Source organism: Pseudorca crassidens, chromosome 14 (assembly GCF_039906515.1).
Source record: "Pseudorca crassidens isolate mPseCra1 chromosome 14, mPseCra1.hap1, whole genome shotgun sequence".
Lineage (NCBI taxonomy): Eukaryota > Metazoa > Chordata > Mammalia > Artiodactyla > Delphinidae > Pseudorca > Pseudorca crassidens.
In genome coordinates this window covers 32,167,091-32,185,065 of record NC_090309.1, presented here as the reverse complement: position 1 = coordinate 32,185,065, position 17,975 = coordinate 32,167,091, and the positions used below count along the sequence as shown (strand labels likewise).

General features: G+C 40.3%; 1 protein-coding gene and 1 long non-coding RNA gene across 2 annotated transcripts; one reads left to right on the top strand and one right to left on the bottom strand.

Annotated features, from left to right (window-relative positions):
* Positions 1-8,279, top strand: SNRNP27 (small nuclear ribonucleoprotein U4/U6.U5 subunit 27). Its single transcript, XM_067704805.1, has 6 exons — positions 1-151; positions 1,154-1,274; positions 2,447-2,559; positions 3,369-3,448; positions 6,845-6,909; positions 7,872-8,279. Exons 1-6 carry the CDS (start codon positions 118-120, stop codon positions 7,924-7,926), a joined length of 468 nt encoding a protein of 155 aa, XP_067560906.1. The 5' UTR covers positions 1-117; the 3' UTR covers positions 7,927-8,279.
* Positions 8,280-13,903: 5,624 nt separating this feature from the next.
* LOC137206138 (uncharacterized) lies at positions 13,904-17,899 on the bottom strand. Its single transcript, XR_010934479.1, has 2 exons — positions 16,452-17,899; positions 13,904-15,774 (listed from the first exon to the last, which is right to left on the bottom strand). It is a non-coding gene; the product is annotated as an uncharacterized lncRNA (long non-coding RNA).
* Positions 17,900-17,975: the final 76 nt, after the last annotated feature.

Below are 17,975 nucleotides of genomic sequence, written 5' to 3'. Positions count from 1 at the left end.
AACCCTGGCGACTCGTTTCGACGCTTCCCAGGCTGCAGGGAAAGCTCAGTTCTCCGCCCTCCCGGAAGTTGTTGCACAGTCGTTTCCGGGGCGGCGTGAGGTTGGGGAGGACTCCGAATGGGTCGCAGCCGCAGCCGGTCCCCGCGAAGGGGTGAGTCCAGAAGCAGTTCTGAGGGTCTGGGGCTCGGTCGAAGACCCGTCCCCCATTTTGTTCCCAGTCCAAGGGCCGCGGAGAGGGGGGACCTTTTCTCAGGAGGAGAAGAGAGGGGGTGGATGGGGAACGAAGACCTGGGCCCTACACGTTTCAGCCGTCGGATTTGAAGGCAGTTTTTTTCCGAAGTTGGGGTTTCGCCGACCCTTTGTCACCCTCATACAGTAACTTTTGTTGTACTTGTGGCTGGGGAATGTAGAGTCAGGCCACGGTTCCCTTCATTTCTGGGTGACCGATTGCAAGTCATTCAGCCTTCCTGCGTCCGAGTTCCCGTAATTAGACATTGGGGGTAATATTGCTTACCTTTAAAAACTGAAGTGAGAATTGATGCCACACTGCGTAACATTCAGCATGTGATACCGCCAGGTTCTTAAATGCTCAGGGTTTCCTTCCTAGTTTATAGTAGGGAAATCGATGGTTAGGAGTTTGCGTGCAGGGAGCTCACCTCGTAAGCTCACCTCGTAATGTCTTCTGGCCCATGAAGTGGGCAGTGAGAGGTAGAGAAGCCAGGACTTGGATCGGGAGATGTCAGGTAGTCCCTCGATTCTGCCCCCTCGTTAGTTTTTATCACCTTCAGCTAATCAGGGTAGATCTTAAAAGTTAAATGAGCCCTCGAGCCACAAAGGGCTATTGAGCACTTAACATGTTCTCAATCGGAATTGAGAGCTGCTGTTGAAGTCGAATACACACCGGATTTCTTTGATTTAATGCGGAAAAAAGAAAGAATAAAGTGTCCATTTTTTTATAATGAGCACATGTTGAAATGCTAATAGTTTGGATATATTGGGTTAAATCTATACTTTTAAAATTAATTTCATACGTCTTTTTTACTTTTTTAATGTGACATCTAGAAATGGCGCGCATTATATTACTATTGGTCGGCGCAGCATCCAGTAGATGTTGGAGGTAATTTTCGGCTCTACAATTTTGTATTTATATTAGAGCGTAGGCGGTCCCGGTCCACCTCCCGAGAGAGAGAACGCAGGCGCCGAGAAAGGTCCCGGTCCCGAGAGCGAGACCGGAGAAGAAGCCGCTCTCGATCCCCGCACAGAAGACGTTCCAGGTAAGTGCAGAAAATAACCAGAAGTTTTACCACAGCTTTGTAGTCGCTGCGCTTGACTCTGTTGTTATCACTTACAAAGGCACTTATGATTTCATGAAATGAGGGGAACTTTATCCCACTTTTTTCTAAACCTAACATTCCCATTGATAAAATGGGGTTGATAACATTCCACATAGTAGAGTTGCCGTGAGGAGTAAATGAGAAATAATACATGAAAAGCACTTAGCAAGAGTAAGAAATAAGTGTTTTGTATTTTTGTCTTGCTTTTTTTATTTACTTTTGGTGATAATAATTTATTCAAGTATATAATCAAGAATGTGAGGGCTTCCCTGGTGGCGCAGTAGTTGAGAGTCCGTCCGCCTGCCGATGCAGGGGACACAGGTTCGTGCCCCGGTCCGGGAAGATCCCACATGCCGCACAGCGGCTGGGCCCGTGGGCCATGGCCGCTGAGCCTGCGCGTCCGGAGCCTGTGCTCCGCAACGGGAGAGGCCACAACAGTGAGAGGCCCGCGTACCGCAAAAAAAAAAAAAAACAGAATGTGAGATCTTGGAAGAATCTTAGAAGTGGACTCTGATTCTTTTTTTTTTTTAATAAATTTATATATTTATTTTTGGCCGCGTTTGGTCTTTGTTGCTGCATGCAGGCTTCTTATTGTGATGGCTTCTCTTGTTGCGGAGCACCGGCTCTAGGCACGCAGGTGTCAGTAGTTGTGGCTCACGGACTCTAGAGCGCAGGCTCAGTAGTTGTGGCGCACGGGCTTAGTTGCTCCATGGCACGTGGGATCTTCCTGGCCCAGGGATCGATCCCGTGTCCCCTGCATTGGCAGGCGGATTCTTAACCAATGCGCCGCCAGGGAAGTCCTTGGACTCTGATTCTTAATAAGCATCAGACACATTTGTTTGTTTCATTGCTTTTTTCTGCCTTACAGAAAATTTTTTTGCCCTAGCTATACTGAGTGTAACTGATGATTAAACAATAAATAATTTTTTGCTAACAGTCAGGGCCTAGGCAGAACCTTCTCCCTCATTCTGCTTTGGGGAACAAATTCCTGGTGCTCTAGAGCCTGGCTTTTGTTCAGCCTTTACCTTGCAGGCACTCATGTATATCTGTGCTCATCAGCACAAGTGGCCGGTATGTCTCTGTTTCTGACATTTTTACTTATTAAATTTTAGATCCCCAAGACGACATAGATCCACATCTCCTTCCCCTTCTCGACTAAAAGAAAGAAGAGATGAGGAGAAGAAAGAAACAAAAGAAACAAAGAGCAAAGAACGTCAGATAACTGGTAATGTTATTAGATAAATAACTGTAGGAAAAGTACAGCCATGTTTAGATAACTATAGTTATGATAAAATTATAAAAGTATAATTTTTGAACATTTAACTATTAAGTTTTTAATAGTGTTCATTGCATGTAGTTTTGAGATGTTGTTTTAGTTGTACCTTAGTTGCTGGTTATCTGGTGCTCTAGATACAAGGACAGTTAAAAACATGAGAATATTATATTTTGGAAGTATCGTCAAAACTAGTGTTCTGTCTGATATTAAAGATGGTCCTTCCTAAAGGCTCCAAGCATGTCATTTTAAAAACACTTATTTATTTATTTTTTGCTGCGTTGGGTCTTCGTTGCCGAGTGGGGGCCACCCTTCATTACAGTGCGTGGGCTTCTTATTATGGTGGCCTCTCTTGTTGCGGAGCACGGGCTCCAGGCACGTGGGCTTCAGTAGTTGTGGCTCGTGGGCTCTAGAGTGCCGGCTCAGCAATTGTGGTGCACGGGCTTAGTTGCTCCGCGGCATGTGGGATCCTCCCGGACCAGGGATCGAACCTGTGTCCCCTGCATTGGCAGGCAGATTCCTATCCCCTGTGCCACCAGGGAAGCCCCCAAGCATGTCCTTTTAAGCAGTCTCTTACGATGGAGGAAGGAGAGCGCAATCCTTCCTTGCCCCTTAAGTTATATGCTATCCAAATTGAGGAATTTCTATCATTAAACTCAAGTCTTTAGCTAATTGTTTAGTGTATTCTCTGCTGGTAAGCCACCTCTCTTTTTATATGTATAGAATGATAGAGTTTAAAATTTTGTCACTTATTTTTGTAGAGGAAGACTTGGAGGGCAAAACAGAGGAAGAAATAGAAATGATGAAGTTAATGGGATTTGCCTCCTTTGACTCCACAAAAGTAAGTAAAACATGTAACCAGTTAAGTATTCTTATTTGAACTGATCTGTCCCATTTTTCCATATTCTTTTACTATCACTTGTAATTTCTTTCATTGATACAGGTTTTTTGTTAGAAGACAGTAACTATCTGTGTGAAGGGATTTGAAAGCAAAGAGAAGGAAGTGGTGAGCTGCCATTGGAATTCAGGGAGTGTTTGCCTGGGATATTTGAGTTAGATCTTAAAGGGCCAGTAGAGGTGATCAGACAAAGAAGAGGAGGACGATGATTTGAAGCAGGGGGAAGAGCTCATGACAATGCCATGTAGGCATTAAAGAGCATAGAGTATTGTGGGAATTTCAAATTCAGTGACTAGTGAAAGCATGTTGGTGGGCTGGTGGCTATGAATGAGGCTAGAAATAGAGGTGGGAGGCAAATCGCAGAAGGCTTGTGATATCCTTAGCCATGCTGAGGAACTTAGAGTTGATTCTTTAGGTGATGAGAGGAAGCAGTGGTTTTTAAGCAAGGGAGTAACATACGTGTGTTTTAGAATGATGATCTGGGGCTTCATGGAGGACAGATGGGAGGCTGAGAGAACTGCCGTCGTGCAGTGAAAGATGATGAAGGCCTGAACTGAGAAGAGGGTCTGGAATATGGAGAACCATTCAGGAACCAGAGTTAGTGGTGGTGGGATGGAGGTGAGTAGTCAGTGATGACTCTGAAGTGTCAGGCTGATAGGGTTAACCAAAGAAAGGATTATAGGAAGGGGAAATGCTGTGAAACAGAACGAAGCGCAACTGCCAGATAAAGATGGCATTGCGTAGTTGCATGCATATCTCATAGCTCAGAAGAGGGGTTGACAGGAGTTTGAATGCTCTCTAGCCCTGACCATAATCCTGGAGAGAATAAGGAAGTAGGGGAGGCAAAAGCGGGAGGGATTGTGGAGTGGGAGATGAAGAGAGGGAGGGGGGAGAGAGATAGGGAGATAGGGAAGTACGGCAAAGGGGAGATGGAGGGAGAGAGGAAATTGAATGAAGAGAGAAGGGAGGATAGAGAGAGGAAGCTAGTGAGCATAGGCAGGGAGAGTGTGTGTGGAGAGAGAGAAAATATATTTTAAAAACTTTCTTTTATAGAATTTTAAGTCCTTTTAATTTTGCAAAATGAAGTTGGAATTTTTGAGGAGAATTGTCAAAAATAATCCACTTCCCCTAATCTTGTGTTCCATTGAGTTGTGAACGGAGTGGGGTAATCTCAGGTGCTATAAGAGTTTCTTTCTAACTGATGTGATTATGTGGGGCTCCCATGTATTTTTTTTAAATGACAGTGTATGACCTAAGAGGAGTACCAGAGGTATGACTGTTATGAGGTGAGAAAATTAAGAATGCGCTCTTGTTCTCACAAATGGTTATGTGAACCCCATTTTAGAATTTAATGCAGTTTATGTCTCAGGTTTTTTTCCTGAATATACCAAATCCTTACTTGTTATTCAAAAGAACATTTTATGAGTGAACTGGTTTATTAATACATATATTGGGTAAATATATGGATAAAAATATCTCCAAAATGAGACAACTAAATTTTATTGTTTTTAGAATAGTGAAGGACCTTCACTATTAGAATTCTTTTCTCTTTTGGTTTTACTGTTGCCGGATATTATGTTTGAAATTCCTGAGAATCAGATGTAAAGATGGAGCCACTACTTTTAAATGTAGTCTTTTAAATGTTTGTGTATAAAGGAGAAATTAAGTGAGAATTTATAGATTCCATAAAAATTATGGAGTACCACAAGAACAAATGATGTCAGTTGTTTTTTTAATGACATCTACAAGGATGTTAATTTAATTCATATGCAGTTGGCTTCATGACTATCAGTTACAAAGTCTCTCAGCTCATTTGTATTTTTCAGTAATGTGTATCTTGTGATATTTCATCATTAATCTATGGTGGAACCTCTTCATATGCCAACGTAGTCACTTATTTTCTCTTCCATTTTAGCATTCTAGAAAGTTTCAAAGTTTGGCTATGCTTATTAATGGATAATTTTCTATTCCAGCATGTAAATGAGAGGAGAGCTAATAATATACAACTCTGCAAATAGTTTTCAAAAATCAGAAAGCCTTTAGTAATTGAACTTAGTAAAAAGGTTAACATCATTTACTTTTTTTTCCAAGTCATGCCTACCTCCTATTCTTGGGAGGTTAAAATAATACACCTTAAGTAATTTACTCAGTCCCCCGGCCCCCAAAATGCAGTGAAAACAGGAATAGAAAAGGAAGACCAAATATACTTGTTTTAGCTCAACTTCAAATATATACCTCACCTGTGCATGCCAGTGGATAGGAATCCTTTTTTTTGGCCTAACACAGATATCTAATAAGTATGCTAAACAGGGTACACGCCCATGTGTAATAATAGGGGAGGGAGGTTATGTGTGTGTTCCTGCACATGCACTCATGGTGGCATTAACTGGCAGTGTTCATACATTTAACAGTCATTTTCTGAGTACCTGCAAGTGCAGTAGCCTAGGATGTGACAGTTGCAAAGGTCACTCACAGCCATATCCCTCCATCAAGCTCCATATGAGCTTGCAGTCTGATGGGAAATAACATCATGTATATGATGTTATACATCATGATCATGCAGAGTAGAAAATGCACAGTATTGTGAGGAAAGCACAGTTAACATTCTATGGGAGTTAGAGAAGAGGGTGCTTCCTGGCAGCTGGATCATTTGAATTGGGCCTTGAAGGATGCATAAGAACCAGATGGTTGAAGATTGGATGGGGGTCAGGAAGACAATTCAGCCATGAGGAACAGAAAGGGGAACAGGTTGAATCAAAAGACCCATAAAGGAATTACTGGAAAAAAAAAGTCTGAGATACAAGTGATACAACATTAGCATCTGTTATTCTGATTCTTGATTTAAAAATCAAAACTTCAAGGCCTATGTAAGAAATGGGATTTAGATAGGAATGGTGACTGATTTGAGAATGCCATCAGTTAAGGTCGTAAGTTAAATTTTTGTGAATGGATTTTTCTAGAGAAAATATCCATAACTTGTATTTGGTTTTGAAGAATTCTTTGACCAGAAAAGGTGAGGCTCTGCTACCCAATTTCCCTGTATGTCTTGCATATAATACATATACCATGAGTGTTTGTTGGTTTGAATATTGGTTTATTTGCTTATGTGTGACTATAAAAAATGTGAACAGAGAGTTATAACGCTTGGGAGATCATGGGATATCAGGATCTGAAAATTCTTTCACTCATTGGACTACCTCATGCTTAAATGAATCTTGCCATTTAAGAGGGTCTGTGGGATGCAGCTCTTTGATCAAGGCATATAATATGTTCTTTCTCTGGTGTGTTGTTTGCTCGTTTGTGTGTGTGTTTTGTTTTTTGTTTCTTGCTTTTCTCCAGGGGAAAAAGGTGGATGGCTCTGTAAATGCCTATGCCATAAATGTGTCTCAGAAGAGGAAGTATAGGTATGCATAGCTGCCATTATTATGTTTGAACTAATATAAATTATATGCTTGGGAAAGAATTTTTTATGGGATAATGATGTTTGTAGGAAATGTAGCAGTTTTCCAAACAGTTCCTTACTTTAATAGTTTCCATATTGTCCCTTGCTTTAACCTTCCTTGTTTATATTCTTGTATGTTAAAATAGTTTCCCATTTACATGTGAACTAGTAACTATTATAAAGAAGGGTAGTTGGCTTAAATATTTTAGGGCTCTAAGTAGTTCTTTCTTCAAAATAACATAGTCTTAAGTCTTTAGGCTTTAATTTCATTATAATTATAGGTTTTAAAATAGATTCCTCTTGAATTATTTACCTAACTTGATTGTATAAGGATTTCAACTGTAAATATCCTTCTGTTAAATATAGGTATATTTTATTAATACCACAGAACAAACCAATCCATACTTGAAATCTCAATGAATGGAAAAGTCAAGACATCTTAAAACATTGCCTTTCTGTCTACATTTATCACTGATAAAAGACTAATATTCCAATTAATTTAGAATATGAATAGTGTGATTTGAGACTGCTGTGAGTTAAAGTACCAGAATCATCAACAGTCCATTGTAAAATTACCTTCAATTAAGGTCTTATGGGGAGAACTAGTACAGTGTGAAATCAGATTTGCTTGATGAGTATGTATTTTGAAACTCTTCTCTATTTCCTTAAACTAGCTAGGTGTTTAGTGTTACCTAAAATAAATATGGATTTTCAGTTGATTTTTTTAAAGTCTGTAGAATCTTCCCAAATAATATTGAAAGTATATTTCCGTACCTCTATTTGGATTTTAACTTTGAATACTTCTTGCCCTAGACTCTGCCATTTTAAAAATGGTTTATAGGTTTAATTTCTGAAGCAAGTGATTAGTTCTTTTATAAGACGAATCCAGAATTTTTTTAATGACAATAAATTTTCTCATCATAGGCAGTACATGAATCGAAAAGGTGGATTCAACAGACCTTTGGATTTCATTGCATGAGAATTGAAATATTGAAGAATGATTTTTTTCCCCTCATCTTGATGAGAACAGTGGATTTTGTATTTTGTATTTAATATGCATCAAAAACAGGATCACAGTCCCTCCTCCTTGTAAAGTAAGAAAAGTTTATTTATGATGTGTGTAGTTCACTTACCCTGCCTCAAAAAAAGGTTAAATATTACATTTTTTTCCTTTAGGAAATTTCATTTGGGGCAATCATCAACCCCATTTTTTTTCCTTATTCCTATGGAAACTGTATATGTCTTCTTCTTGGATGCTCTCTATGACTTTTTAAAACACATAAGAGTAATTTGGAAGTAAGTTTCTCAAATAAAGCAATATTTTTACCCTTTTGTATTTGATACTTTTATTACTAGGTAAAAGAATCTCCCTACACGTTTTCTTTTTTCATACATAGATTTAGATATCATGATTCTTTATAGTTTAAAAATTAGAAGAATGAAAAAGTATAACTGGATTTTTGTATCTTCTGTGTTTTTTTCCCCCCAAATACCATTTTTTCCCCAATAGAAAAGTAATACATGCTTATTATTTTAAAAATTAAAAAAAAAAAAACTTGGAAGAAATCAGAAAGTAGGGGGAAAAAGCCAAAAATCAGCCAATAATCTACCACCAGAATATTAATATTTTGGTATATGTGTTTCCAGGCTCCTATGGGTATGTATTTCTTGCCCCTACCCAAAGAGATCAGAATGTTTATGCCGCTCTCTTTTACTAATCCTTATACTCCCGTGTACTGTGAACTTTTTTTTTTGGCTGCATTGGGTTTTTGTTGCTGCACTTGGGCTATCTCCAGTTGCGGCGAGCTGGGGCTACTCTCTGTTGCAGTGCGCGGGCTTCTTATCGTGGTGGCTTCTCTTGTTGCAGAGCATGGGCTCTAGGCGCGCAGGCTTCAGTAGTCGTGGCTTGCAGGCTCTAGAGCGCAGGCTCAGTAGTTGTGGTGCACGGGCTTAGCTGCTCCGCGGCATGTGGGATCTTCCCAGACCAGGGCTCAAACCCGTGTCCTCTGCATTGGCAGGCGGGTTCTTAACCACTGCGCCACCAGGGAAGCCCATACTGTGAACATTTTTTTAAATGCTCTTATAAATTCTTTGAAAACTTACCTTTTAATAGCTAGTTGGTTATAGTGGTACCATAATTTATTAATCCTTTATTGGTGAACATTGCCTTCCCTCCCATGATTTGCTATTAGAATTAAAGCTGTGAGTAGATTATTTAGGGGTTAAAAAAAAAACCAAAATACAACACCAGGACATCCCCAGCAGTCCAGTGGTTAAGACCCTGCCTTCTAATGCAGGAGGCGCAGGTTGCATCCCTAGTCGGGGAACTAAGATCCCGCATGCCCATGCCATGCAGTGTGGCCAAAAAAAACCCAAAACAAAACAAAACACAACACCTGTGAGTAGTATCCCTGTTACACGTATCTTTTTGTACTTGTTGCCTTATTTCCTCATGTTTCATTCTTGGAGGTGGCATTGCTGGGTGAGATAAAGGGTGCATGTTTTACCCTTTGTGTGCATGTTTTAAGGCTTTTTTTTAATATTTATTTTTATTTTTTGGCTGCATCTGGTCTTAGTTGTGGCACGCAGGATCTTTCGTTGCAGTGCACAGGCTGGTCTCTAGTTGTGATGCGTGGGCTTCTCTCTAGTTGTGGCGCGTGGGCTTCTCTCTAGTTGTGGCTCACCGGCTCCAGAGCATGTGGGCTCTGTAGTTGTGGCATGCAGGCTTAGTTGCCCCGCGGCCCTCACCAGTGAAGTATGAGCATTTCCATTTCATATACATGTACCAGTATTGAGTGCAGTTTTTTCTTAAGTTTCCACTCTGAAGGTTAAAATAATGGCATTTGGTTTTGTTTAATTTCTGAGGAAGGTGAACATTTTAAGAATGTGTTAGCCATGTATATTTCTTTTGTTTAATACTAATTCCAGACCTTGGGTCCATTTGTCTTTTGACAAGCTTTTCTTTTTCTTGTTTGAAGGAAGCTCTTTTTATATTGAAGATAATGACTATTACCTATTCTGTTTCTATCTCACTGATATTTGAGGCTTTGTGGCTAGATTTTAAATTTTGTGTTGTATTTTTTTGAGTAAGTAATATAAACACATGGAACACAATTTAGACAGCACAAAGGGTATATAGTGATGAGGTAATTGTGTATCCTTTCGGAGATATTCCATGTATACACAAGCATATAATATATATGTATATTATTACTCAAATTTGAGCAAACTCTACACACTATTTTGCACCTGTTGTTTTTTCATTTACTACTACATCTTAAGATTGTTTCTTATATTGCCCCTTATTTTTTAAGGGCAGCAATTATAGTTCGTTGTAGGATGGACTATAATTGGACATTCAAGTTGTTTCTTATCTTTTGGTATTAAAAAAAAAAATAATGTGGGGACTTCCCTGGTGGCACAGTGGTTAAGAATCTGCCTGCTAGTGCAAGGGACACGGGTTTGAGCCCTGGTCCTGGAGGATCCCACATGCCGCAGAGCAACTAAGCCCGTGCACCACAACTACTGTGCCTGCGCTCTAGAGCCCATGAGCCACAACTACTGAGCCCGCATGCCACAACTACTGAAACCTGTGTGCATAGAGCCTGTGCTCCACGCCAAGAGAAGCCACCACAATGAGAAGCCCGCGCACCGCAACAAAGACCCTATGCAGACAAAAATAAACGAATAAATAAATTTATTTTTTTTAATGATGTAATTACTATTCTTATATGTCCATGATTTTACAAGTGTCTAGCTGGATTTTAAATCCATACTGCATCTGAAATTTGACCACCTATTGTAGGTCTCTAAAAGCTTTCCTGGCAAATGAGTTCCCTGTAAAGAAAATAATAGTAGTATGACTGCATTGCATAATACAGTGTACAGAGCACCTTGGTTCATTTAATCCTTATCAGATAGAGCAGGTACTATTATCTCCATTCCCAGATGAGAAACCTGAGGCTATTCAGACCTAGAGGCAGAAATGATTAATGTTTACACTACCTACTGGCTTCAGTACTTAAATATTTAAATGTGCTGCATCAGCTGCACAACTTGTAGTACCCATTGCACAAGTGTCACTACCCTGAGCAGGTGGATTATTCTGCTTAGACTTTTTGCCAGGTAAGCTAAATAGATTCTCATACGCCCACCCTCCAAAATACTGTCTATCTGTAAATTATCTATGACAAGGACTTTCTGACCACATTTTTGCACATCTAAAGAAATGAGACCCAATTGTTGTCTTATTGGGAAGCTAAAACTTCTGGGATGAAATAATATGCCCAAAATCAGATGATAGGTTTTTGGGTTGTCATGTTAGTGTGGTTTTAGTAGAGATTTGACTTGAGATCCTCAAGGCAGCATACTTTGTAAAGAAATAATCTGAGAATACCCGGTAGGTCAATAGGTTCACTCTCCGTAAGCTAACACCAAAGAAATGGAACAGGAGGAAATCTTTAAAGATCCAGAGATGAGACACCTCTGATCTTAATAGAAGTCTTGGTTTGAAGGAACTTTTATCCATCAGATCATCTGATTCTGTAAGAATAAGAAAAATGGAGCATCCTTGTCTTCCTCTAACAGGCTACTGCCTCTCAGAAGACATAAGTTTTGCCAAATCTTCTAAGTATCTAAATGCTAAGAGTGTTCTAGGGCCCAATCCATGGACTCTCCAATCTCCCTCTGGTGAGTCGTCCATCCACATAGCTTCAAACGTCTTCTGCCATGGCTCTCAAATTTATATTTCTAGCCTGACCATTTTACTGAATTCCAGGCTTGTATATGCACTTGGATTATTAGGCAGCTCAAATTTAAGATGAATTGAATTCTCATTTCCCTGCCCAGTCTTCTTCTCTGAGGCTTCCCCATCTCAGCAAGTGGCCTCTCCATTTACACCTTTGCTCAGAGCAAAATCCTTAGGGGGTCATCCTTGACTCCGCTCTTTCTCCTGTGCCCCGCATCTGATTCATTAGAAATCCTTTTGGCTCTAACATCAGAGTGTATTTTGAATCCAACCACTGTTTTCCCCAGATTTACTGTGATATAATTGACACACAATTTTAAGATGTTGAAAGTGTATGTTGTGATTTGATGTACACTGAATCTGACTACTATTCACCATCTGTACTAACAGAAGCCATCTCTCTTGCCTGGACTACTACAGTAACCCCCTAATAGGTTTCCTTCCCTCTTCAGCCTCAGTTTATTCTCCACCTAGCAGCAGAGTGAACCTTTTAAAATGTACATCTGGTCACATTGCTTCTGGCTCTGGTGGTTTTCTATCATTTAGAGTGAAGACCAATCCTTACTGTGCTCTACATATCTGTATAGTTTGGAACCTGGCTTCCTGCAGCCTCACCCTTGCTATTGCACTCAGCCACGCTGCTAGCCTCCTTGCTGTTCCTTGAGAACAGGTATGCATCTACCTGAAGAGTCTTCCAACTTGCTTTTCTTCCCGGAATGTTCCTCCTTCCCCTCCCCCACCTCTCAGATTTACATGGTTAGTAGATTTACGTGGTCATGTTGTTCAGGTCACTGCTCAAAATAAGTTCATTCCTAACCACCTTGTCCAAGTGTCCACCTTGTCCAAATAGTAGCTTCCCCTTCCCTCTCTATCCCTTTACCCTGTTTTACTCTTTTTATTTAGCGTTTTAAAAATTGAGATAAAATTCACCCTTTAAAAGTATATCATTTCAGGGAATTCCCTGGCGGTCCAGTGATTAGGACTCCGTGCTTCCACTGCAGGGGGCATGGGTTCAATCCCTGGTCAAGGAACTAAGATCCTGCAAGCGGTGTGTGGCACAGCCAAAAATAAGTAAATAAATAAAGTACACCATTTCAGTGGTTTTAGTATATTTACAGAGTTAAGTATTTATTACCACTATCTAATTCTAAAATATTTTTATCATCCTAAAAAGAAACCCCATACTCATTAAAGTCACTCCTCATCCCTCCCTATCCACCTCTACCCTCCACCCCAGAAACCACGAAATGTACTTTCTGTCTCTAAAGGTGTGCCTATTCTGGACGTTTTCATTTAAATGGATATTTCAAATGGATGGAATCACAAAATACGTGACCTTTTGTGTCTGGCACCTCTTGTGCTGCTTTTACATAGCATAATGTTTTCAAGGTTCATTTATGTTGTAGCATATATCAGTACTTCATCCCTTTTTATGGCTTATAATATTCTGTTCTGGGGATATACCGTATTTTTTAAAAAATTATTTTATTTATTTTGGCTGCGTTGGGTCTTCATTGCTGCGTGCAGGCTTTCTCTAGTTGTGGAGAGCGGGTGCTACTCTTTGTTGTGGTACACCGGCTTCTCATTGCGGTGGCTTCTCTTGTTGCAGAGCACGGGCTCTAGGTGCACCGGCTCCGTAGTTGTGGTACACGCGCTCTAGAGCGCAGGCTCAGTAGTTGTGGCGCATGGGCTTAGTTGCTCCGCGGCGTGTGGGATCTTCCCGGACCAGGGCTCGAACCCGTGACCCCTACATTGGCAGGCGGATTCTTAACCACTGCGCCACAGGGAAGTCCCCACATTTTTATTTATAAGTCATCAGTTGATGGGCATTTGGGTTGTTCCACTTCTTGGCTATTACGAATAGTGCCACTATGAACATTCATATACAAGTTTTTGTATGAACATATGTTTTCAACGCCCTTGGGTATATAACTAGGAGAGGCACTACTGGGTCATACAGTAACTCTATGTTTAACTTTTTGAGGCACTGTCAAAACTGTTTTCCAAAGCAACGGCATTATTTTACATTCCCACCAGCAATGTATGAGGGTTCCAGTTTCTCCACATGCTCTGCAAAGTTTCCTTTTCCTTATAGCTTATCACGGCCTGACACACTCTATATTCACCTGTTACTGTCTGGTTCTTCCACTAGACTTTGAACTTTCAGGAGTAGCGCTTCTGTCTTGTTTGCTGCTGTAGCCCCGGCACCACACAGTGCCTGGCACACAGCAAAGCACTCAATAAATATCTGTTGAATTCATGAATATAGTTCAGTAAACTTTTTTCACTTAACCACTTCCCTTGGTGTTTTTTTTAAATTAATTTTTATTGGAGTATAGTTGATTTACAATGTTGTGTTAGTTTCTGCTGTACTGATACAGCAAAGTGAATCAATTATACATATACAAATATCCACTCTTTTAGATTCTGTTCCCTTATAGGTCATTACAGAGTACTGAGTAGAGTTCCCTGGGCTATACAGTAGGTTCTTATTAGTTATCTGTTTTATATATAGTAGTATGTATACGTCAATCCCAATCTCCCAGTTTATCCTTCCCCCCTTTCCCCCTTGGTAACCGTAAGTGTGTTTTCTACATCTGTGACTCTATTTCTGTTTTATAAATAGGTTCATTAGATTCCACATATAAGCGATACCATATGATATTTGTCTTTCTCTGTCTGACTTACTTCACTCCACTTTCCTTGGTTTCTGAGTTAACCTTTAGTTCCCCAACTCATAAATGAATACATTTTTCCTATAAAAATTTTAAAACATTATGACAGCTAAATCTGTTTTGCACAGCCCTGGTTCACTGTGAATCCTTTGTGGTGTTTACTTCCAGATCTTATGCATGTATGTATGTAACAGAGTTAGTGTTGGAAATGAGGAAAATACACAGTTTGGCCTTCTTTTTTTTTTTTTTAACACAAATAATATGCTTTAGGGATCATTTTACAACTTATTTACTCAGCACTGCCTTGGGGATGTTTCCATGCCAACGTATGTACCTCTACCTTTTTTTTTTAACTGCTACATAGTGTTCAGTGTAATGTATGTACCCTTGTCTAGCCATTGCTCTATTTTTAAAGTAGCAAATATTTGTGGAATAACTAACTTTTGCAAAGCAGTGTTTTTAAAGGTTTTTAAATTTTAATTTTCTGATAATGGGTATCATGATATTTGAGTGTCCAAAGTAGCCACAAAGAAAGGGACTGATATTAAAGCAGAAAATTACAGTTCTGATTTTTACACTTAGAAGAATAAAATCAATTCCTCAAAAACTTATAAAACAGAATTCATTTTAATGTCATAGTGGTTAACTATGTCAAACTCAGTTATAAATAGTGTTTTTTAATTCAGCAGTTTGGGAACTTTTTAGACAGTTATATAATATCAACAGTTGTCTTCCCTGCCACTCTGAGGTACTCACTGAAAAGCACCTCTCTGGCAGAGCTCCTGTTGCATTTAATGGACCTTCCCCTCAGCACCGGCATTTACATACTGTCCTATACCCACCTGGAGTATAAACCCCTCAGAGGAAGGAAACGGGGGCTTTCTAAAATATGTAGTAAAGATTATCTGACAAGTATAATCTTTTGTGGTTCCCATTTTCAATATTTTCTTTTACTCCCCAGTTCTATTAGTTTAGCTTGATGCCTGATCAAAGATATAAACCATTGTCAGCCTACGTTTATCTTATTACAGATAGCTTTTTATTTAAAATTCTGGTCATAAAATTCAGGTTCAAACATTCTGGAATTTCGAATTCTTATTTTGGGGGTTGTGCCTATCTGTCAGTGCTTATGTAATGCCTTTGAAGTGCTAGATGCTGGGAGTCACCACTTCTACTTTGTTTTAGGATTTCATTTCTTTTTTCAAAATGTGTACTTTCAGATTATCTTATTTAACTGGTCATTGTAATGTATTTGTGTAAAATAATTTCCAGAAAAACAAGAAAAAACCCTTTGTTTTATACTTACTGCTTGATGTCCAGTAGATGGCACCAAATGCCCTTTGGAGTTCTTCATGATACTAATTCCTGGTTGGTATTGCTGGCTTACTGATCTTGTCTTCCACCACTGCCAAGGAACAGAAAGGGGTCTATTCTTTAGTCTAATTCTCTGATTGTTATATAACTTAGTATTTTTGTTTGGAGTTTAAGATAGACCTGTTGGTGTTTAAATGGTTCCTTGCCATATCTCAGATTTCAAACTTTTTTCCTTTTTTAATTTTGTATAAGTGTGATTTTCAGTCAGGGCAATTCTAGGGGAAGAATCATGACTTTGAAATAAGACTGGGTTTAAAAAAAAGAGTTGAGGGTAAGGGAAAGAGTAAAGAGAGTCTGAGTGTTCATAATAAAATCAAAGAGAAAATATAGAAGTATACAAAATCCAAAATTAAGGTAATGAAATCAAAGTGTTTTTACTGTCAGTTTGGGCTCTTTAGAATTGTATTCATTTCACTATGATTTTCAAATTTGTTTTACAGATAACTTGCAGTTAAAACATACTCTTTAAAACTTATATCCCCATTCTTCTAGCTTTTTTGTGCTTTCTTAAAAACCTTTATCTTCAGTGGTAAAGGTGAATATTTATTAGTTTTCATAAAGAATCACCTTTTAGGTCCAATTAACCATTAAAACCAGAAAATATGTGTTCTGTATGTCAGGCCTGGTTTACTGCGTATTAATTCTGTTGAGTTTATTTAATTTTAATGGATTTGTCAACCATTAAAAAGGACACATTTAAAAACTTACCATCATAATGTGTTTCTTTGTTTTTCCCCAGTGTTTGAGTGTCATTGTTTGTGACTCATATAGAAATCCGTCTCTTAGTTGTCTTGTTTTTAGAACAGCTACCAGCTGGAGCATTGACACCATGGGCTCTGAGTGAAACAGATCTAGGTTCAGTTTCCATTTCTGGCTGAATGGATGTCTAGGAAAGTCATTTAGCTTCTTGGGCATCAGTTTCCTCATGTGCAAAATGTAGATAATTAACCTATCTAATGGGGTTATATTGAGGATTAGCAATAATGTAGGTAAGTTACCTGACAGGCTATTGTTTTCACATATTGGCAACAATAAACTTTTCTAAAAAGCTTTGTTAAATATGTTCATGCTTTACTCATTTCTATATTCAGGACTCTCAATTTACGAAGAGTTTTATTTCCGTTTCTTAAAATGAAGATGTCAGTATATTAACAGAGTAACTTGGGTCTTGAGATAGCTTAGGGAACAATTCCTAAATAAAGTTTCTAGTTCTGTCTATGTACATTTATATTGGTACCACACAAACACCATTCATAGCCGTCTTGAAAAGAAAGGATTCTTTTTGAGTGTTCTCCTCTAGAATTAAAAGGGAAGGAAAGACCCCGAAAGAGATTTATGTCAAAGAATCTCAGAATTCAACGCCAATCTGTAGGTACAGGAAGTTTCTGAGCTTTTAAAACCCAGTCGCGTGAGGGAGTAATTCGCCAGCACTTGGGGCGGGGGTAGTGCCTAGTGCCTTTGGAGAGCTCAGCTCTGTATACAGCCTCCCTACTCCAGCGCTTTCTGAGGAGAGAAAAAAACGCTGGGCGGCGAACACTGGACAGGAGACAGGCTTTTCCCCCGAGCCCCTCAGCCACGTGGCGCTCGGCGGAGCCCCAGGCCCACCGCCCTACCGTCGGGCTGTCTGCCGCTCTCCCTTCGGAGAGATTCGCGGCTGGGCCCTCGACCTCGGGAAGCCTGTAACCTCCGGGTCTCGGCCGGCAGGCCCAGGGATCCAGCCCCGAACCCGAGCGGGGCAGAGCGCCCAGGTGACGCGCGGTGCCAGCTTCCACTCGAGGGACGCCCAGCAGGTCCCCGGAACTTTTCCCCAGAGACAGGTCCCGGCAACAGGTCCGAGGTGGGGTCGGGTGGAGCCGAGCCCGGCGGCAGCCGGTGAATCAGCGCCGGTCTGCGCCCGGGTCTGCCCTGACGGCCCATGCCAGATCCCGCGAGGAGTAGCCGAGCCGCTGACCACCAGCCATTCAGGGCTCGCTGGCTTGGGGAAAGGTGACGTCATCGTAGCTGGGCGGTGTAGGAAGGTTCCACCAATGGGATACAGGCAGAGTGGCTTGCTTTCTGTAGCTCTTGGCCAATACTAACAAAGCAAAAGGGGGCCCGGTTGTCGGTATAGAACCAATGGAAAACAGGGAAGGAGCACGAGGCGGAGTTGCGAATCCTATCACCAATTGGAAAGAGAGGGTGGAGCCCGGGCCTTATCAAGCGTGACCAACCAGCGAGAGGAGCGGACACTGA